The following is a 21,484-nucleotide window of genomic DNA, read 5'->3' on the forward strand; positions in this document are numbered from 1 at the left end:
CGTCTCCCTTCGGGAGGTAGCAGACATTGGCTTCACTGAACCACACAGCCGGGCCAGAGAACCCAACCAGTCCCCCTAAATGGCAGGAAGGGGAAAAGTGCCAGAGAGAAAGGGTGGCATCATGGGCCCAGGACACTGACCTCTTCTGCCAGCCTTGCCCAGCCTCCTGGGGATGGAGCCACGGAAGCCCAGCAAATGGGAGGGGCAGAGACCCAGGCGTCCGGGGCTGCCCCGCCCAACCCCCCTCCCACCCACTCCCGCCCCCCAGCCCCAGGGCACCGAGGAGGGAGCCGGGCAGGGGCAGGCGGCAGGGGAGGGAGGAGCGAGGGCGGGAGGGGGAGGAGGGAGCCAGGCTGGGAGGGAGGTGGGGGGGTGGGGAGGGAGAAAAAGAAAGAAAATATTTTCCGTGTCCCCGCCTGCAGAGTCAGTGTGCGGTTTGGGAGAAAATGTGTCGGATATTTTGGGGCGGTCACGTGGGCGGGCGGGCTCGGAGAGGCCCCGGGACAGTCCCAGCCTAGAGCCCGTGCCCCCCCAAAGCCCCCCATTGCAGCGAGCCCCTGACACTGCGACGCCGCATCCCCGCGACCGCCCGACGCCGGGACCTCGGGGCGTCTCCGGCCTCCCTTCCCCCTCCCTCCCCTCCAGGTGAGTCAGGCGGGGAAGCAGGCTCGCCGCCGCCCGCGGACGCCTGGGTCCCCGCCGAGGTGGGCTGGGGGCGGGAGCGCAGGGCAGCTACGCCGCTCAGTCCCTGCCTCCGCTGCTCTGGCAGTCCGCAGCCCTGGAGGGGCTTCCTGCCCAGCTTGGGGGTCAGCCCCGATGCGGGAGGGAATAGGGAAGATTTAGACCGACTGGGGCTGGGTTGGGCTTCAGCGAGACTTCATTTGGGGAGAGCGCTTGGGGAACAGTCTTCAGCCAGGGGGTTTCTAGCCTACTTTTGCGCTTTGGAGCGCGAGGGAAGACAGGGTTCCCTTCTGTGTGGAAGGACCTCCCTAGCCCTCCCTCAGGCTTCCCCAGGAGAGTCTGACGGGTGAACTTCTGGTCCAAACTGGTCCAGGTTCCTCCTTTCCTAGTGGAATGGCCCAGCTGGGACATCCAAAGGGCAAGGAGACATCCAGAGGCAAGTGCTCCGAGCCTTTTGGGTCCTGGAGTTTGCAGAGACAAGTGGATAGGATAGGAGTCTGAGAAGGTTCCTTAAACTGCACTTCTATATTCCCTGTCACTTGTCCCAAAGCAGGCTGTGAGTCTTTGCTCCCTCCAGCCAAGGATGGGGGCTACTCAGGAGTATTCAGGAGGGGAGCCCAAAGGGAACAAAGGAAGAGCAGCAAGACTGGGCCAGGGACCTAGGAGTCCTAGTCTGGGAGCCCCATTGACATGCCTTTCTGTCTTCAGCAGTGACAGCCCAGTCCCCTCAACCTGACCCAGTATGTAGGAGGGCAGCTTTGCAGGTGGCCAGAGGGTAAGAGTACTTGTGCTTGGCTGGGGGGGGGGGGGCAGGGGAGGCTAAGGAGGGGTCTGTAGGGGGAAAAGCTGAGATGACTGTGCCCCTTCCAGGCCCATGTGCAGGATAGGTGCAATTCCAGACCTCAGGTCTGAGGCTCCTGCCCTTAATATCACTCTTCTGATGCCGAGTTTGGGTTGAGGACCACAGGCAGTGTCCCATATCCTTGAGGCAAGAAGAGAGAGGAAAGGGGTGGGGGGCACGAGGTAGTACGTGCAGGGTGCCTGGAGCATGGGTATCCCAAATAGACACACATACACACACACACACACACACACCCCACACACATGCTCCCGTACACACACATGCACACTGTAGCTTAAAGCCTGGTAGGCAGGACAGGGCACACCCCCCCCCACCCCGGCACACCCCCATCCCTGGCTCAGAAAGCCACCTAACTGGCACCTCCAGTTCCCCCCTCTGCCCCACCCTGCCCGTGCCCTCCATTGCCCACACACATTCCACTGGCATTGCCCGCCTGCCTGCCTCCTGGGCACTGCCCCTCCCTGGGGCCAGTGAGGTGGAGGGAGGGCACCTGGGGATGAGAGGTGGAGACTCAAGGGTCTGGACTCCCCCAAGGGTGGCACAGGGCCAGGGAAACCCAGGCCACCGCTGCCTCCTGGGGAGCAGGCTGGGGGCCCAGGCTAGAGCAGAGGATGCCTGGGTTCTCTGCCCAGGCTGGGGATGGGGTCATGGAAAAAGGTGGTCGTGTTTATACAGGGGGGAGGGGGGCAGCGGGTGGAGAGCAGCCGACAAGAGCAGCTTTGTTCCGAGCTCTAGAGCGGGCAGGGCGGCAGGGAGACTTGCTCCCCCTCATCCGGCAGCCCCCTTCATCCATGCCCTCCCTCAACTCCACCTCAGCCCTAAGAGAAGCAGCTTTGTAAGGGCCCCCGGTACCCTAGTCAGCCCCGCCTCCATCTGAGGTGGCATCTTGGGAAGAGAGAAGGGTTCTCTTCCTTCCACAGGTTCCCCAAAGAACCAACGCTTCTGGGTCCCTAGTGCAGGATTTCCTTTTACTCTCTGTACCACTGTCCTCAGTCCCTTGGTCCCTTCCTCCACCCAGAACCTAAGACCCTCTGGTTCCCTTCCCTTCCCAGCCAGGGCAGAGGAACCAGGGCTCAGAAATGGATGATTCTCTGTGTCCTTCCCCTCTCCACGCAACTCTCAAGTCCCTTCTCTGAGGCAAAATAGGTGGAAGCCCAAGGTGAGCTGGGGTATCCTTCCCTCATTACAGCTTCATTCCTCAGTAAGGACCAGGAGTCTGAGCATCCCTCTCTGGGACACCGACGTCCTCCTGCCCCACACTCAGGTCTCCGTTTCCCACCCGTAAGTGAGAAGCAAGGACAGTGAGTGCTGGAGCCAGAGCTGGGGCCCAGTGGAAGGCAGTCTGAAGAAGATGGGGGGGCTCTTGTAGCTTCTCACCCTTGGCATCCTAGGGGTTAATCCACCTGGAATGTGGCCCAGCCTGTTGAGCTATGGCCCAGGGGCCTCTGGGGCCCGGACTCCTGGCTCCACCTGGGCTTAAGCAGGGATGAGGACTTGAGGGAATAGGGGAAGGAAAAGGAGGAGGACCCTAGGGGTTTGGGGGTCAGCCTTTTAGGCCTGGGGAGACACTGGGCTGAGGAGTCTGAGGGCACTGGGGATATGGGTGATGCTTCTTGAGGAGCAAGGGTTGCTTCTTGCATCAGGAGTGAGTGAAGGGTGGTGGTGTTAGGGTCTAAGTTTCTGTAACTTCCACAAGAGAGTTTGCCCTCAGGAGTTTGAAGGCCAAGGTAGATGAGAGATAGAAAAGAAAGAAGGGAAGGAAGGAAGGAAGAAAGGAAGGAGAGAAGGAAGGAAGGAAGGGAGGGAAGGAAGGGAGGGAAGCAGAGGTACAAAGATGTAGAGATACTGGTCCTAGAAGCAAAGACTGATGAAAAGAGATGCAGAAATGCCTATCACCTACCTCTGGGCCTGCCCACCCCATGATCTGTATGTGTTTCATTCTCAGTCTTTCTGCACCACAATCCATTATGGTTCTGGCTGGTAGAGGAGGTACCCAGGCTGGGTGACTCTCCTTCCCCCTAACTCCCCTAGAGTGGGCAATTCTGGGGCTCCTGGGAAAATCAAACTTTCCTTTGTCAGAGCAGCAGGAGAGAAACCACCTACCTGCCCAGTCCTTGGATTCCCATTTCCTCTCTCCTTCCTTCCTTTGTCCCTCCCCTGGGCTCAGGTTAAACATCTACTGGGGCCCCCGGCCACACTTGAGGGAGGGGAGGATGTAGGGAGGGCTTCCTAGAAGGAGAAGGCTCAGAGAAGACAGAGAAAAGGAGTTGGGGAAGTAAAGTAAGGTGAGGACAAGGAAAGGAGCTGCTCCCTGGCCTCATACCTAGCACTCAGTGGGGCTTCCATCAACATCTGTGGTTTTGAAGGAGAGTAGGCAAGACAGGTTAAGGAGTGAGGGATAATGGAGATAGAGATCAAACTGGGAGAGGGGGAACTGGAAGAGGGAGTATTGAGGAAGATGGGGACAGAAGGAAATGCTAAATACAAGAGAGGTATGAAGGAAGAGAAGGTACAAAGAGAAATGACATGAGACACATGGTATTTAATATGTGCCCTAGATTATTCTAAGCGCTTTACATATGTAAAGTCATTTAATCCTTACAACAACCTTATGAAGTAGGCCCTATTATTCCTAACTGACAAATGAGGAAACTAAAATTCAGCAAGGGGAGATTAAGTAACATACTCAAAGTCCAGCTAGTGAGTAGTGGGGATCAATGCTGGTAGCCCAGCTCCAGAATCAGGGTTCCTAATCACTGGACCACTACTCCTTTCCAGAGAGATGTAGGGCCCCAAACTTACAACAGAAATGTGTTTGCTTTCCCCAGAGTGGTAGAGAGTTTAGTTTTAGTCTTTCTTCTTCTTCTTCTTTTTTTTTTTTTTTTAAAGATTTTAAAAATTTATTTGACAGAGAGATCACAAGTAAGTGGAGAGGCAAGCAGAGAGAGGAGGAAGCATGCTCCCTGCTGAGCAGAGAGCCCAATTCTTTTTATTCTTTTTTTTTTTTTAAAGATTTTATTTATTTATTTGACAGAGAGAGATTACAAGTAGGCAGAGAAGCAGGCAGAGAGAGGAGGAAGCAGGCTCTCCGCTGAGCAGAGAGCCCGATGTGGGGCTCGATCCCAGGACCCTGGGATCATGACCTGAGCCGAAGGCAGAGGCTTTAACCCACTGAGCCACCCAGGCGCCCCCAATTCTTTTTATTCTTTTAAATTTTTTAAAATAAGCTCTATACCCAACATGGGGCTTGAACTCACAACAGGAGGGTTTGAATCCTGGCTCTACCACTTACAGCCTCGTGATCTTAGGCCAGTGACTCAACTTCAGTTTCCTCCTCTATGAAATGGGAATCCTAATTCCTACCTCCCAGGATTGATGTGAAGGTTAAATCAAGGGTCTAGGGCTCGCTCTTGAGCTTCACAGTCACGTGTCAGCTTAGGGGTCCTCTCTGCCGGGATTCCTAAGACCTGAACTAGTTTACCCTTCCCTGGAGAATTTTTTTCCTCAACCTGCATAAGATCCTGCCCTGCCTTCTACACTGGGGTAGAGCTAGGGTGGTGCAAACCTTAGAAGCATGGAGGGAAAAGGCTCCAAGTGAGAGAGGGCCAGGGGGCTTGGAACCTTCTGGTGATCATTCTCTTATCCTTCCTTTTCCTCTCTTTCTCCCCAGGACTCTTGGAGACCCAGTGGGCAGGCCAGGAAGGGCGGGCACGGAGCCTCCCAGGCTGGGGCAGTGGGCATGGGCGGGGGCTGTGGCTGAAGACCTCCCCCGCCCATTGCAGACCCCAGGGGACTCAGCCTCCCTCACCACAGCGATGGCCACCAATAAGGAACGACTCTTTGCAGCTGGTGGCCTGGGGCCTGGATCTGGCTACCCCGGGGCTGGCTTCCCCTTCGCCTTCCCAGGGGCTCTCAGGGGGTCTCCACCTTTCGAGATGCTGAGTCCTAGCTTCCGGGGCCTGGGCCAGCCTGACCTCCCCAAGGAGATGGCCTCTCTGTGTGAGTCTCAGGGACCTTGGGGGATGAGGGCAGGGGGAAACTGGAGGACATTTAGAGGTGGGAGCTAGAAAACATTGGCACCCCAGTTAGCAAGGCGGGCAGGGTTGGGGGTTTGATCTAAAGGAGTAGGGGACAGGGGTTGTGGGAGGGGGTTTGGATGTGCAACAAATGACATTGTTTGCAAATGAGAGTTCTCCTGCCCCCAAAGCCTAGAATGTTGCCTCCTGAGTCAACTGGTGGTGGAGAATATTTTTTATGGGCAGCCAGGGGTGTGTCTGGGGAAGTGTGAGGCTCGCTGTGGTGGGTACAGTGGGGGAACAGCTTGTGGGTGGAGGAGTCTGGAAGGCCAATCAGCTGACTGTGATCAAGGGGTGAAGCTGGTGAGGCAGCTTAGAGGCAGACAGCACAGAAAGGAAATGAAATAGTGCCAGGTGCCCAAAGATGTGTGGGGTCAGGGAACTCTCCTCTTGGTGGTGGGGATGGTGGAAACAGCTGCAGAGAAGGTGGCCCTTATACCATAAGTAATCCAGGGAGGTAAGGGGGTGTTCCAGAAGCATCCTCTCCTCCAGCCATGTGGGTTCTGGACTCCTCCCCTCCCTCTAGCTCTGGCGTGGTGCCCACATGCTGTGCAGATCCCTACTTGTCCCTCAGGCCTGCCCTCTTTGGGATAAGCCTTTGAGTGCTGACAGCAGACAAGCGTCAGGCCTCTCCTCTTCCTTCTGGATCCTCTTGCCTCCCACTTCGTAGTGGGTCTTCTTGACCAAGCCATGACAGGCGTGGGTGCCCAGGGGCTGGAGGGCTGGGTGGCTGTGTTCTGCCAGGGAGGGGGGGGGTAAAGGGGCCGCATGTGAGCAGGTGTAGAGAACCCTCACCTGGAAAGAAGGGGCAGTGATGGAAGGAGAGGCACAGAGAAGGGCAGAAAACCAGAGGTCCAGAGACGGAGAAGAAAAAAAAAAAAAAAAGACAGAAAGATAAAGACATCCTTTATAGCCCCGCAAGGTCAGGGAGAGAGAGGTGGGAGAGAAAGGGCCCTGCCTTCAGGAGGGGTGCACATGGAGGGTTGTGTGTTTGTGTGAAGGGGTGTCTAGATGGGCTGGCAGCTATAGTGGAAAGAGTGTGCTCATCTGGAGAAGGTGTGTGAATGTGTGTGTTTGTGAGTGTGAGTGCACACGTGTGTGTAGACCATATACAGTTGTCTAGGCACAGCCTGTCCTCGAGACTCTCTGCTCATACATAGATTCCAGTGCACACAACAGAATCAGTGTGAGGAGGCCACATTTAATAGGGCTGTTGACGGTGTGTCTGGTTGCTGAGGCCTGCTGGTGGCACGTCTGTAGACCAAAAGGGGATATTTGGGTGGTATACAGGTGAACAAGAGAGCACAAAGCCCCCTTTTTGGAAACCTCAGCTGGGCTTCCCCTGCCTCATTTACACCCCATGAATCTGTCCCAGGGCCTGAGGAGGGAGGAAGAAACCACCCATCACACAGAGAACTGAGAATCCTACAACTCAGTGCCTTGGGACTTGGTTTCCCTAGGTTCTGGGAGAGGCCACTAAGGGAGCAAGGAGTAAGGAGGGAGAGGAGAAAAAGAATGGTAGTGGGGGAATGCTGAGAGCATGGCCAAGTCCCCAAGGAAGTTCTCCTGTGCCCTGGACACACTGAGATCAAGGTCAGGGATCAAAGCGAGGTCAAAGCAAGGGGATGGGTCACACTGGGCTCTATCCCAGCAAGGCTGCACTGAAAGGGGGGAGGGGGACTGAAAGGAGAAATCCAAGGGGAGGAGCCAAAATCAGGGCAGGTAGTTGGGGAGGGTGTGGCTGGCAGCAGGGGGGTGGGGGGGGACAGGCCTGGGCAGAGAGGTGCTGGTGGGGTGGAGAGGAGGGGAAGGCTTGGGTCCAGACAGCCTGCATGGGAGTGGGGCATGCAGGGCCCAGTGGCAAATGAGAGGGAGGCAAAGGGGAGAGGAAGGGATTCTGGGGTCTGGGAGACCTCACAAAGTGGGAGAGCAGCTGAGGGGTGAAAGGGCATAGTCTCTCATTTCTCTGCCCCATTGTCCCTTTTTGCCTAGGGCCACCCAGTGGAGAGGGGTTGGAGGCCTAAGTAGGATGCCAAAGTCACACTCACCTTGAGTCTGTGTCTCTCTCTTCGCCCTCTCTCTCTCTTAGTCTATGGGAGGGAGGGTGGTGCATGAAGGAGTCTGGAACTTCTCCCTGAGGCTGCCTCCTGGATCCTACTGCTGGGTCCCTAGCACCTTAGAGACATCCACATTGAGAAGGGAAATCTTGCTCCACCTCTTGGGGTTCTCCAGGGGCCTGAGTGGGTAAGGCAGGCATCTCAGAAGTGGGAGGGGGAGGGGGAAGGGAGGGGGGCATGTGCTGTGGAGGCAAGCACAGGCCTGTGTGCATGGAAAAGCAGAGGGGTGTGTGTGTGTGTGTGTGCGCGCGCACACGCTTGTCCCAGTGTAGTGCTCACACGGGTGTATGAAACCCTGGGGTCTGCGTCTCTCTGTATCTCTGTGTTCATGAACACTAATGTGTTCTATTTGCTTTGTCAAGACTACAGGGAACAGAGTGGGATGGGAGGGAAGGGAAGCCTTGCCCTCTTCCCTGCTTGAGGAGATGTCTGTGGTGTAGAGGACCTAGCCCTGTTTATCCTCTGAACTTGGTGACAGTGTTCCTGGGGCAAGGAGCCCAGGCTGCACTGCACTAAGTCACATGGAGAAACTGAGGGCAGGCTGGCACAGGAAGAAAAAGAGTTCTACTTAAAAGAAACTGAAAAAAGACAGACTCAGGGACCTAAGCGAGGTGACAGAGAACTACACGGGCCAAAAGGCACAGACACAGAGAGAACCCAGACGCTGGGAGAGGAGGCCAGCAGAACAGGCGGGTAAGGGTGGCGGGCAGGCGGCGGGCAAGGCCTCCTCCAGGAAAAAACCCCAACCCACTGCCTCCTTCCCCTCCCCTCCCTGGTCTCCACTGCTCAGGCTCGGGCTCCAGCTCCAGGCCTACACAAACGGGGCTTTGATTGCAACAGGAAACCTCTCTGGCGGGGGGGGGGGGGGGGGGGGGGGGGGGGGGGGGCTGGGCAAGCCGCCGCCACTGGGGCCCAGGCTGCACCCCCCTCTCCTGGCCCCCTACCCAGTCCCAGCCCCCATCCTGCCCGGCTCCTTCTTTACACCCCGGCTTTGGGCCCCATCCCTCATTCACACCTCTCTTCTCTCTTCTGTTGCCCCCTCCAGAGACCCCCTCTCCCCATTGTCCTTCAGGTGGGACTCCAAAGTTAGGACTTACCCTCAGGGTGGGGCTTCTTCCTTTGAAATGCCCCCTCTTCACCTTTTTGAGGGAAGGTTTTGGAAGAAAAGGAGAATTTAGCATGAGGAATTCGGAGCCACTTATCCTCCAGCTCTATCCAGAAGGTGGCAGGAGGGGGGAAAGGAGGGGTGCATAGCAGTAAGCTGTTCCTCCCTCCACAGTCCCTCGTTGGCCAAACTCATCATTGCTGGGGTGGTAGAGGCTCGGGAGGGGTGCCCATGCAAGACCCTGAGTGCTAATGGCCCTGTTAGTGGGGGGGTGCCCAACGGGTTGCCTGCCTCTCTGCTAGCCGCCCTCCTGCTGTATCTACGTTGGCTCTCCGGACACGACTAGAGTTCCATGAAACACCTAAGGGAAGGGGAGATAAGATGTCCCTCTTCCTATGTTATGCTCTGATTTCCTTAGGATACAATACCGTAGTTGGGGGTGTTGGGGGGAGAGAACCTGGGATCCGAGGAAAGTCAAAGCGGAGCCTAAAGCGCTCCAGAAGGTAAGGAAATAATCAAGCCAAGACATTACAATTACATGACCCGTTAGGCTAATCTGATATTAAATAGTATTTGTTAAGGGGGCGCCTGGGTGGCTCAGTGGGTTAAGCCTCTGCCTTCGGCCCAGGTCATAATCTCAGGGTCCTCCGATTGAGCCCCTCATCGGACTCTGCTTGGCGGGTAGCCTGCTTCCTCCTCTCCCTCTGCCTGCCTCTCTGCCTACTTGTGATCCCTCTCTCTCTCTCAAATAAATTTAAAAGAAAATCTTAAATAGTATTTGTTATGGATAGTCGGTAAACAAATGGTTGTGCACTCTGAAAGGGACTAATGTAAATGCTGTTCTCTGTGCCCTGGGTTCCATTCTTCCAAAAAGGGTGAGTCAGCCTCTGGTGTGAATGCTACTTTTTCCAAAACCCTGACGAAGCAGGCTATGTAGCGCATTAAAGATGGGGACCCCAAGTCAGGAATAAAGATGAGGGTTATAGCAGTGGGAGAAAAAACTGTGCCTGCTATGTGCTAAGCACTGCTTTTTATATAACTTACGTTTTCTTGTCTGCAAACCGGCATTGCATATTTAAGAACTGTCGATAAAATAAGTGAAGTGCTGAGCCTGTTTCAGACTTTTGTCCACCGTATTCCAAAACCCCTGGTACTTTTTCCAGGGCCACGTTTTAGAAATAAAGTCATGGAGACTAAGCATAGTCTTTCAGTCAAGTAAGAAAAATTGGACCCCAGGCGCCCCCTGCTGGCCAATCTTTCCTGAGGCGCCAACCATCTGCGGGGCTCCTTTAATACGTAAAATACGCCCCTTTCGCGGCGCGTGAATCTTGGGTCCCGATTGGCTGAGTGGGGGGCCGGCGGCGGGGCGGGGCGCGTCGGGTCAGTGCTGATTGGCCGGAGGGAGGCCAGCCGGAAACTTCCGGGAATGTTCTCACTCCCGCGTTCCATCGGGCTGCATCCGGCGGCAGCGGGGCCTGTGGCTCCCCCTGCGGGCGGCTCTGCGGCGTGAGCGGTCCGGCCCGCTGGCTGGGTGGGTGGTGGGCGGCGGTGGCTGGGGGGAGGAGGGGATGGACCCAGTCCTGGGTTGTCCGGATGAGGGTTCGGGAAGGTTTGGCGAGTAAGGTTGCATTCCTTGGATCTGCACCAGTTTCCCTACCCCGTCTCCGTCAGCTCCCCGACGTCGGGGATTGAGACTGAAAGAGCATCCCGGGACGGGGCCTTCCGGCCTCGAAGCAGCTTATCCAGAGACCCTCAAATTCTGATCTTGAAGTTGGAGGCTCTTGGGGAAGTTCGTTTCTAAACTTTTAGAAGAATTAGAGGATTTGCGGCTGCCTGACCCCAGCCTAGTGTGGTAGGTAGGCCTTGGGAAGTGGAGCATGGGGGCGAAGTCTCCAAGCCTTGAGCCTTCATTCCCCTTTACTCCTTCTAGTGTGGTGCGAAGGCTCGGACAGCATGACGACGGAGACCTTCGTGAAGGATATCAAGCCCGGGCTCAAGAATCTGAACCTCATCTTCATTGTGCTGGAGACAGGTGGCTATTCTGGGATGGTGGACGCCCTGCGCTGTCTCTCTGGGTTGGGGGGAGGGGCCGGAGGGGGGGAACATCATCTCCGCACTTAACTAGCTACTGGGATGTCAGGGCGCACCCCAAGAAATTGCTCACACCTAACCTCTCCTAGATCCTGGCCTGGAGAGTTAGTTGCGTGTAGGGTAGATGGAACTCTCCAGATCCAAGCCTCCAGCACCACTCGGGCCTCTTTCCACTAGCGCCCCTCTCCATGGTACTGTCCCTCCACTACCCCCCTCACCCCACCAGTATCTAGATCTCATCCCTCTGATCATCTATTCCTCCCACCCGCCCCACCATTTATGTGTTCCCTGCAGGTCGAGTGACCAAAACAAAGGACGGGCACGAGGTTCGGACCTGCAAAGTGGCAGACAAAACAGGCAGCATCAATATCTCTGTCTGGGACGACGTGGGTAACCTGATCCAGCCTGGAGACATAATTCGGCTCACCAAAGGGTAATTCCTGGTTACTCCTGGTTATCCACAGGCAGTAACAGCTAAGGCAGGGGGGTGGGGGGGGGAGTTAAGAGTTAACAGCCCTTGTAACTCTTATGAGTATTCCGAATCTTACTTTTTTGTGCCCTCACAGGTATGCTTCAGTGTTCAAAGGTTGTCTGACACTATACACTGGACGTGGGGGTGATCTTCAGAAGATTGGAGAGTAAGTGTCTTGGGGATTGAGATGTAGAAGCACCAGGTCAGGGGGGTAAGTTTAAGCTTTGCATGGAGGCAGCATATGGTTATAGAGTCCATGTTGCATATCTGGACCTTTCTGAGGCCTCCAGCAGTGGCCCAGAGACTAGGTCCGAGGCTTTAGTCAATTTCTCCCCTTGCAGATTCTGTATGGTATATTCTGAGGTTCCTAACTTCAGTGAGCCAAACCCAGAGTACAGCGCCCAGCAGGCACCCAACAAGGCGGTGAGTTCCATGGCCTTGAGGCAGGGAAGGAGGGCATGTCAGTCCCAGGAGCATGGGGGGCGGGGGTGGAGGGCAAGGTCTGAGTATTTAATTTGTACTTTCAGGTGCAGAACGATAGCAGCCCTCCGGCCCCCCAGCCTACCACCGGACCCCCTGCCGTTTCTCCAGGTACACCTCTTTCCTCCCAGACGCTGGTTCTTTTAGCTCCTCTTCTCTCCCCAGCCTGGAAAGATGAACTGCCTTCATCCCTTTTCCCAATTTCTTTTCTCTCAGTGTGTTCCCTTCCAGCCAGTCCTTCCTCCCAGTTCTTTTGCAAGTCCTTGTGGGGAAAAGATTTGGGGACCTGTTTCTGTCACTGCTAGAGCTCTGGGACTCTTGTGCCACTAACAGTCAGGGACATCAGTGAGAACAGTATCTCAGCAAATATTGCACTCCTTCCTTGGAGCTTGTTTCTTTCTGCTTCTTTGGCGGGTCCTTGCCCTTTTCCCCTTGCCCTTTCAGTTCATTCCACCGTTCTGACATGGATGCAGAGGACTTAACATGGAGTCCACACTGTACAGCTTTAGAGCACCAAGGAGTTTCCTTTTAGGGTCATCACTCTTCTTGAAACTAAAGACCTTTCTTGTACGCCTCGGACCTCAGTGTTAAGATTCTTTCATCTCCTATACTTCAAGCCCTGCTTTTTCATTTCTTGCTTTTGATTAGAATCACTCACCAACATCATCTCCTTCATCCCTTCACTTTTCCTTAGGAACTGGATTTTTACTGCTCTTTTTCTCCATCTGGGTCCTTTCCCAGCTGACCCAGCACTCCCTGGGATTTGGCTCTCTCTTACCTCTGATCGGTGCCTTAGGTTTCTGCGTATGACACGAGGCTTCGGGGTTGCTTCTGCCCTTCCTCAGTCTGTGCCTATATCCCCAGTTGATATAGTTCTCAGAATTGTTTTCGTCAGAACCACCAGGGTCAGGGGGTTCCTTGGACACATCGTGAAATAACATTTAATTCCACCACAAAAATCAGCATCCATGTTTTCTTTCTTTCTTTTCTTTTTTTTTTTAAAGATTTTCTTTCTTTATCAGAGGGCAGAGGGAGAGAGCACAAGCCGGCAGCAGAGGTGGGGGGGGTGGGAAGGGCAAGGTAGGGGGCAGCAGGCAGGGGGAAAAGCAGGCTTCCTGCCATCAAGAAGTCCAATGTGGGACTCAATCCCAGGACCCTGGGAATTACAACCTGAGCTGAAGGCCTGACACTTAACCAACTGAGCCACCCAGGCGTCCCAGCGTCCATGTTTTCAATGGGAAATATGACTGTTATTTATTTCCAGGTCTCCCTAACTCTGTAATTTGTAAAAAGTATTTTAAATAAGATACATGTTAGCCTCTTGGCCCCTCATACATACCTGCCAGATGTTTATTCACTTGTGACCTGACAGGTAAAAAAGGCTTAACAAAAAAACAAAAAAATGTGGATGGCATAAAAACTTAACAGAAAAGCTTTCTATATCCTCTTCTAACATTTTTTGTGTATTGAGCAAAAGGCATTATATTTTTCTGTTTCGGCTGTCTTGGTGTGGAGCAACCGGGTCTCAGCAAGGATATGGTTGGAGAACCGCTAGCCTATGACTTTTGTCCCAATTAGGGGTCATCGTGCCCTCTACATATGAGAGGCGGGCCTGTGTCTTCACTTAACAAGCATGTCTAGAGGAGAAAGCCAGGAATAAAACACAGCGCCTGCCTTTAGGAGCCTGTAGTTTATGAAGGAGATATTGGAACATAGAGTCACACTGTGGGTGTGGCAAGGTTAGTAAGATGCACTTTTGCAGGCGCTCAGGGAAATCATCTCACACACCTGGCTCCCATCAGACATGTAAGCTACCCACAAAAATGTTACTTATTATTTGGGGGGGAGTGAATAATAATTGTTTTGCTCACCCTTAGCTATATTTTGTGATACCCACCACTTTTATTTATTTTTAAGATTCTTCTCATATTTTAACACAGAAACTTCGGGCCCTTTCCCTACCCGTGCTTCTCTGGTTTTACAAAGACTTTTGATAAAGGGGCATTCTTGTCAGAGGTCGTTGAATCTAGAACTAAACAGCGAATTCTGGGTCTGACCTCCCTGATACATAGACGAATAAAAGAGAAAAATATCACACTGGGGCTCACATAGCAACTTCTCTGGGGCTCCATTCATACAACCTCCACTTGCTTGGTCCTATCGGGCAGGAGTGCATAGCTGTGCTTGATGAAGACTGGGTTCCTCTCTGGGACCTGCAGCAGGGCCTCGGGGACACACCGCTCTCCTTAGTTCTCTAATTCCTGTATTTCTTCCCCTTCTCCCACTGCTAGCCTCCGAGAACCAGAACGGGAATGGACTGAGTGCCCCACCAGGTCCTGGTGGTGGCCCACACCCCCCTCACACACCCTCGCATCCCCCCAGCACCCGAATTACCCGAAGCCAGCCCAACCACACACCTGCCGGCCCTCCTGGCCCCTCCAGCAGCCCTGTCAGTAACGGCAAAGAAACCCGGAGGAGCAGCAAGAGATAGCAAGACTTTCTTCCTCCCTTCCCACCACCCACCAGAACCCCAGCGTCTTGAGCACCCAGCCTTCTTCTAGGGTGCTGGCTTTGGTGGGGTGGGGTGGGTAGGTAGTAGTATTTTAGCCACTAACTTTCACTAGAGGGGTGTGATGAGCAGCGGACTTACCCACCCTAAGCCCATACTCCCTGCCTTGCCCAGCTTTGGCTCAGGTCATGATCTCAAGGTCCTGGGATCGAGCCTATCACCTGGGATTCAAGGCCCCCTGCCCACCCTCCTTCCTCTTAGAAACAAGTCACAGTCTGTTTCTGGTATGTGTGATGTGGAAGACAAATTGAATCCCTCCTTCCTAATAAACGTTACCACTCTGTACTGACTCCTTTGTTCTTTGTGGGAAAATGAAGAGGTTAGCAGTCAGATCTTTGGCAAAATGGGCTATCCCTAGGAGGTGGGAGGAAGACAGGTTACAGGTAAGGAGGTCTAGGCAAAGCGGGCCTGCCCCTTTAAGGTAGTTCCCTCCCCTGCCCCCCCCTGCAGGTGACCCTTGCCCGCCTGCCTGCTTACCCCCCCCACAGCTGGAACCAAGAAGGCTGTGTCCCCCTTCTTCTGGGCCTCCTTCCAATCCTGCTGTCAGGTAACGCCAACCTTAACCCCCTAGGCAATTGCCCTAATCAGACTGCTCCCCTGATCTTAAGCCAGGTCAGACATCTGAGGGGAGCCCAGTTATTTCTTCCCTCTTTCCACCAGAGCGTCCCCCTTCTTGATAACTGATTCCCAGAGCTCTGGCTTTTACTCTGCTGGGACAAGGAGTTGCTAAGTATGCTTTCTTCCCCATGCCCCTGGGGTTGCACTTATCTGCCTCTTTACCCCCTTAGCAGCCAAGGAACACCCGGATCCCACTTTCCCAGGGAATGTGGGGAATGGGGTTGGAAATGAAGGACTCCCAGTACCAGATGTAAGGTGGGGTGTGGTGAGAGGATATGTAGGGGGAAAAGCTGAAATGGTACCAAGGGGGTTAGTGGGGTGAATTATTTAGAAGAAAATGCCAGGCTCGGGTTTTTCTTAGCCACGTGGCTTTTCCAGGGGCAGAGGGTGGCCCCTCCCTACTCGGGGGCCCAGCTAAGACTGACCTTTGACCCCCACCCCAGAGACCAGTGAACCATTAACTCCTCTCTGACGTGAGCCTTCCCACACTGGCTCCTCCCCTCCCAGACCCCGCCCCAAGGCAGGTGGGCTAGGAGTCGGGAGGGGGGGTGTCCATCCCAGCCTTCCATCTGACGTGGCCTCGATTCCACCTGACCGCCTGGAGGCTGAGGCCCGCTCCCCTTCCCGACTCAGGAACATTTAACGTCCACAGTAAGGCCTGCCCAGGACCAGAGGTGACGGCTCTCACACTGCTAACGAGGGTGAGGCCCTGTGGTTTGAGGGGAGATGGAGAGGTGGGGCAGGATTGAAGGGTGGGGTTTTGGGGACAGGATGGGCCGTCAGCTCTGGATCAGGTGAAGCAGGCGCTCTGGGTCAAGAAAGGTGTTCTGGGAATTGGCAAATAAGAGGCTGCTCCAGAAGGAGGCAATGGAGAGGGAGAAAGGAGGCTAGAATGGGGGCTGCAGCTAGGTTCTAGGCAGGACGGTACAGGGAGTGAGGAATCCCCAGGCCTGAGCTGGACAGCAGAGCAGAAGCCCAGGCCTTTCCTCCTCATTCTTCCAGGTCACAGTCCTCAGGATGTTCCAAGGGGAATAGAAGCCCGAAGCAGAGCCTCTAGCCCATTCTCCCCAATAATGGGGCCCCCAAGGAGTTATCTGGTGGCTGGCCTGTGTATGTGGATGACCTTGGGCTGGGTAGGGGGCTCAGCCCCCAACCTGGGCCCTGCTGAGCAGGAGCAGAACCATTACCTGGCCCAGCTGTTCGGCCTGTATGGAGAGAACGGGACACTGACCTCGGGGGGCCTAGCACGGCTTCTCCACAGCCTGGGGCTAGGCCGAGTTCAGGCCCTTCGGTTGGGACACCATGGGCCTCCAGCTGGTCGGGTTGCACCTCCAGCTGGAGACAATTCCACGCACAGGTACTAACCCCTTCCCCCACCCCAAAATGCCACATCCCCCGCTCTTCCCAGGGCTTGCATCAGTCTCCAGTTGCCTAGCTCTGGCTTCCTAAAATCAGATTCCTGGAATTACAAATTTTTCAAAATCTGACTCTCTGTATTCCTTCATGGTCCCCTTTGCCTCTACTACCTTTTAATTCTCCCCTCTTCCAAATCCTGGGTCCTTCAACTCCTTGCTCTTAGTCCCAGTGCTCAGTGTCTCCAGGCTGACTTGGTTCCCAATCTGTAGCATTTTCAGATGTGAGGTGGGGGCCTCCTATAAATCAACAATTCTCAGATCCTCCTAGAACTGACATTCCACGGCTTCTGGGTCCCAGGAACTCCAGCTAGTGGCTGTACCCTCGTTTTCCCCTTAAGCACCCTATGATCCTCAAGGGGGAGTGTCTTTCTTCCTTTTTAAAAAAATTTTTTAAAGATTTTATTTATTTATTTGACAGAGAGAGACACAGATCACAAGTGGGCAGAGAGGCAAACAGAGAGAGAGGGGAAAGCAAGCTCCCTGCTGAGCAGAGAGCCTGATGCGGGGCTCGATCCCAGGACCTTGAGATCATGACCTGAGCCAAAGGCAGAGGCTTAACCCATTGAGCCACCCAGGCACCCCTCTTTCTTCTTTTTTAAAGATTTATTTATTTATTTGAGAGACAGAGAACTGGGGGAGGGGGCAGAGAGAGTCTTAAGTAGACTCCACGCTGAGCTCAGAGCCCAACTAAGGGCTTGATTTCAGAGCTCGATTTCGTGACACTGAGATCCATGACCTGAGCTGAAACCAAGAGTCCAATGCTTAACAAACTACACCACCCAGGCACCCCTGAAGGGCAGTTTCTTAAAGAACATGAGCTAGTCTGACTTGCTATCTCATCCGTTCCAGATCACAGGACCCTGAGCTGAGTGTGGATGTCTGGGCAGGGCTGCCTCTGGGTCCCTCGGGATGGGGTGACCCAGAGAAGCCAAAGGTCCCAGCATCCCCCCGTGGGCCAGCACCCTCGGGCCTGGACCTCTTTCACAGGCTTCTGTTGTTGGACCATTCACTGGCTGACCATCTGAATGAGGATGTAAGTCTGGTGATCTCTAGGTACAGGGTAAGGACCATGGGCTTTAGATGGCCTAAAAGGTTTAAAGAGTTATTTTTAAAAAGATTTTACTTATTTATTAGAGAGAGTGCGTGCACAAGAGACAGAGAGCAGGGGCAGGGGGAGAGAGAAGCAGACTCACCGGTGAGCAAGGAACCCTACGCAGGGCTTGATCCCAGGACTCTAGGATCATAACCTGAGCCAAAGGCAGACACTTAACAGACTGAGCCACCCAGGTGCCCCTTAAGAGTAATATAATACAGTTAATTAAAAAAAAAAACCAATCCAGGTGTGATCTTAGGGTATGTTATTCCAATAGTGAAATACGGTTCCTCTGGGCTCAGCACACATGAGCCCACACCAAAATCTCCCAGACCTGGCTTAGGGACCACACTGGCAAAGCAGAGAATCCAGAGAAACAGCCCAGGGTAGAATTTGGGGCTGGCTCTCTGGAGAGGAAACCTGCAGGGAGAGGAAGGCTGTCTTCAGTCAGAAAGTGAGCTTGTTTTACACACACCAGAGGGCAGCGAAAGCTAACTCTGAAGCAGGCCTGGTGAGGGTGAGCACCCTATCATAGGGGGCATTCAAGCCAAGGCTGTATGAACATGTGACAGGGCTGTTGCAAGGAAGGTTGGATGGCATTTCAAGTTCTTGCCCTCCTAAGATTCTGCAACAGAGGGCTCTAGCCATCCAACCAACTCCATCACCAAATCAACGAAGTCATCAGGGGCTTGGGAGGGAGGGAGATGGTGGCATTATTTATTAGCACCCAATCTGTACTGAATTGAACATCTGCACTGGACTGGATATTCACTAATAGTTAACACATACTGATCATACAGAACTATCCCTACTCCCTGATGCACCTGCCGGTGTGAGCAAAGGGGACCCTGGAGAGACCCAGGAGTCCATGCAATGGAAGGACAGACATTAAAGATCTGAGTCACCGTTCTCAGCGGTGCCCCAGTGTGTGACCTCCAACTCAACTCCCCTAGTGTCTGAATGGCTCCCAGCTGCTGGTCAATTTTGGCCTGAGCCCCGCTGCTCCTCTGACCCCTCATCAGTTTGCTCTGCTGTGTCCAGCTCTGCTTTATCAGATCGACAGTCGTGTCTGCGTCCAGACCCCAACCCCAACTCCCCCAGGGGATCTTCTGTCTGGTCAGTGAGTGAGAGTGGGTGGCAGGGCTCCTTGAATCCTGGCACAGAGTGGCCCCTTAGCCAAGCAAGGGGGTTCACTGGGGGTGCTGCCTCCCCTTGCAGGGTATCCCTGCCCCACCTTGCTTCTGAGGCCCTCCCTCTACCCCTAGCCTAACTTCAGTCCCTGATTCTCCCTAGCCCTGGTTCATAGTGCCCTGGCAGTCCTGCTGCTCAGCCTCCCTGCCCCCCTCTCCCTGCTCCTGCTGCGGCTCCTGGGACCACGTCTGTTGCGGCCCCTGCTAGGCTTCCTGGGGGCCCTGGCCGTGGGCACACTTTGTGGGGACGCGCTGCTCCACCTGCTGCCACATGTACGTGAAGCCCCCTCCAGGTACCCAAGGGCTTCCCTCCCCCTTCCTGTCAGCTCCCACACTCCACTCCCCAGCCCCAGGCTGCAGCCCACAGCTGTCTTCTGATAGAAAATGAATGAAGGCTTGCAGCCTCCCTCACACGAGAGGGAGATGTTGTAGGTGCACCGGCTTCTGGGGTCTGCCCTGACCCCCCTCTCTGGCAGGCACAAGGGGGGCAGCATGCTGGACCTAGCGGACAACCAGAGGAGGACCTGGGACCGGGACTGTCAGTACTTGGAGGTCTCCTCCTGCTCTTTGTGCTGGAAAACATGCTAGGGCTTTTGCGGCGTCGAGGGCTCAGGCCAGTGAGTGATACTCTTTTCTCCTCCTTCCACCAAACCCAGAATTCTGGCCAACACCAGCCAGGTGAGGCGCCGAGGGTGCTCCTGGAGCTCTTGACATTTGCCTGAGGGTGCAGGACCTGACAGCTAATGGGGTGGGTTGGGGCCCCTCAGCACAAACCCAGGATTTCTGGCCAAAGGGCCCCTCCTCTCCCAAGTTAAAGTCAACAAGAAACAGGGAGGTGCCAACCCTGAAAGAGAGTGGAGAGGCCAAAAAAACACCCCCAAGTGCTAGAGGTGAGCCCAGGTATCATTTTCCCAGTGAGCAGCCCGGCCTCTCCTTAGCCCCTGGCTCTGCCGCCTCCCCCACCAGGAGGGATACCCTCCCATTTCAGAGATGCTGCAGGCAAAAAAGAAAGGATCTCAGGGTACCGACCCTGGACCTGGAGGATGGCAGTGGGATGGCCCTTCAGTCCCTACAGGCAGCTCCAGGTAAGCAGAGAAAATGAAGAGCAGGCTCCCCGCTCTCACCTGCAGCCACCCGCACTGCCCTTGTCCTTCCTGCAGAGCCAGAAGCTCAGGGCCGCAGTGAGCAAGCCAGCCAGCCCCTACCGGCCCCAGCCCCCGCTGGGCACCAAGGCCACAGTCATGGGCACCAGGGTGGCGGTGGTGCCCACATCACGTGGATGGTCCTCCTGGGAGACGGTCTGCACAACCTCACTGATGGGCTGGCCATAGGTGCGAGGGGAGGGGAAGGAGGGAGGCAGAGCCCAGGAGAGGGCACCCAGGAACTAGGGGAGAGGAGGCCCGGTGGCTGTGCTGTTCCCCAGACTGATGACTCCAACCCTGCCAATCCCAGGTGCTGCCTTCTCCGATGGCTTCTCCAGTGGCCTCAGCACCACCCTGGCCGTCTTCTGCCACGAGCTCCCCCATGAACTGGGTAGGAATGGCAGTGAAGTGGGGTGGGGTGGACTCCACAAAGGAGAGGCCTCCGAGAGGGGGAGAGGGGGAAGCTGGGAGCCTGGCAGGTGACGAGGCTGAGGGGCAGCCCTGGCTTATTCCCACACCACCCCCGTCCCCACAGGTGACTTCGCAATGCTGCTCCAGGCAGGCCTGTCCTTCCGGCGGCTGCTGCTGCTGAGCCTGGTGTCTGGAGCTCTGGGACTAGGGGGTGCAGCCCTGGGGGTGGGGCTCAGTTTGGGCCCTGTCCCCCTCACTCCCTGGGTGTTTGGGGTCACTGCTGGGGTCTTCCTCTATGTGGCCCTTGTGGACATGGTGAGAGGTGTGGGGCGGTGCAGAGAAAAGCAAGGGCAGCAGGGAGGTGGGCTTGGCAGGGAGGGGGGTGCCGGTCCCTAGTCCCTCCACCTCCACTGTCCCCTATCCCCCTGGCCTCAGCCACCTGAAAGGGTGCTGGACCCTAGGTCCGGTGGAGCCTGAGAAACAAGGGCCTGGAGGAGTTTGGAGGGACTGCCGGTACTTTCCGGTACTTTCCAACACCTCCCTCTCCTGCTTCGGGGTGGGGGGTAGAGACCAGGCCAGGATCCTGATGTTCTTCCTTTCTTTCAGCTACCAGCCCTGCTTCGACCTCCCGAGCCCCTCCCTATGCTCCATGTGCTACTGCAGGGTATGGGGCTGCTGCTGGGGGGCGGCCTCATGGTCACCATAGCCCTGCTGGAGGAGCAGCTGCGGCCCCCTGTCTCTGATGGCTGAAGGGGACCAGCGGAAAGGTTGCCCTTCCTTCCCCCCAACCACAGGAATGGAGGCGGGACACAGGGCCAGTAGGAGCAACAGGATTTTAATAAACAGAACCCATCCCAAAGCCATGACTACGACAGTTGTACTTGCACCAAAACAGCATAGAAAACCAGGATGTGGTGGGAGGAGGGCTCAAAGCAGGTGGGGGCGGGGCAAAAGGACAGGAGCAGGGCCTGGAGGGGACAGGGTGCGTCCATCTGCAGGGAGAGCATTGTGCTTTAGCCCAGGGGGGAGGGGGAGGGGTGGGGCAAATGCACCGCAAGGTCCCCACTTTTTCCTGCTGCCCTCAGCACCCTGGGGATACAGGCATCTGGGCAGACCTGCCCTTTATTGCTGCCCACCAGCATTAAACACCCCCGACCCCAAC

At 55.3% G+C, this 21,484-nt stretch overlaps 3 protein-coding genes across 7 annotated transcripts; all 3 read left to right on the top strand.

Annotated features, from left to right (window-relative positions):
* Positions 1-195: 195 nt before the first annotated feature.
* On the top strand, positions 196-5,775 carry LOC122891019 (translation initiation factor IF-2-like). The gene is made up of 3 exons (XM_044226411.1): positions 196-307; positions 423-645; positions 5,214-5,775. The coding sequence occupies exons 1-3, from the start codon at positions 196-198 to the stop codon at positions 5,608-5,610; spliced, it is 732 nt and encodes a 243-aa protein (XP_044082346.1). The 3' UTR covers positions 5,611-5,775.
* A 4,618-nt stretch (positions 5,776-10,393) lies between these two features.
* Positions 10,394-14,738, top strand: NABP2 (nucleic acid binding protein 2). Of its 2 annotated transcripts, none has more exons than XM_044228420.1 (7): positions 10,394-10,693; positions 10,772-10,873; positions 11,227-11,365; positions 11,499-11,570; positions 11,746-11,827; positions 11,932-11,995; positions 14,176-14,738. In XM_044228420.1, exons 2-7 carry the CDS (start codon positions 10,795-10,797, stop codon positions 14,373-14,375), a joined length of 636 nt encoding a protein of 211 aa, XP_044084355.1. In that variant the 5' UTR covers positions 10,394-10,693; positions 10,772-10,794; the 3' UTR covers positions 14,376-14,738. The 2 variants fall into 2 exon arrangements, with proteins under 2 accessions (XP_044084355.1, XP_044084356.1); XM_044228421.1 differs by having other exon boundaries at positions 10,784-10,873.
* Positions 14,739-14,920: 182 nt separating this feature from the next.
* SLC39A5 (solute carrier family 39 member 5) lies at positions 14,921-21,181 on the top strand. Of its 4 annotated transcripts, none has more exons than XM_044228424.1 (12): positions 14,921-15,000; positions 15,705-15,772; positions 16,074-16,428; positions 17,336-17,519; positions 18,533-18,695; positions 18,873-19,042; positions 19,246-19,386; positions 19,758-19,854; positions 19,930-20,100; positions 20,222-20,302; positions 20,447-20,637; positions 20,929-21,181. In XM_044228424.1, the coding sequence occupies exons 3-12, from the start codon at positions 16,145-16,147 to the stop codon at positions 21,070-21,072; spliced, it is 1,626 nt and encodes a 541-aa protein (XP_044084359.1). In that variant the 5' UTR covers positions 14,921-15,000; positions 15,705-15,772; positions 16,074-16,144; the 3' UTR covers positions 21,073-21,181. The 4 variants fall into 4 exon arrangements, with proteins under 4 accessions (XP_044084359.1, XP_044084361.1, XP_044084362.1 ...); XM_044228426.1 differs by having other exon boundaries at positions 20,447-20,547; XM_044228427.1 differs by lacking the exon at positions 20,447-20,637.
* The last annotated feature ends 303 nt before the right edge of the window (positions 21,182-21,484 follow it).

Source organism: Neovison vison, chromosome 12 (assembly GCF_020171115.1).
Source record: "Neovison vison isolate M4711 chromosome 12, ASM_NN_V1, whole genome shotgun sequence".
Classification (NCBI taxonomy): Eukaryota; Metazoa; Chordata; class Mammalia; order Carnivora; family Mustelidae; genus Neogale; species Neogale vison.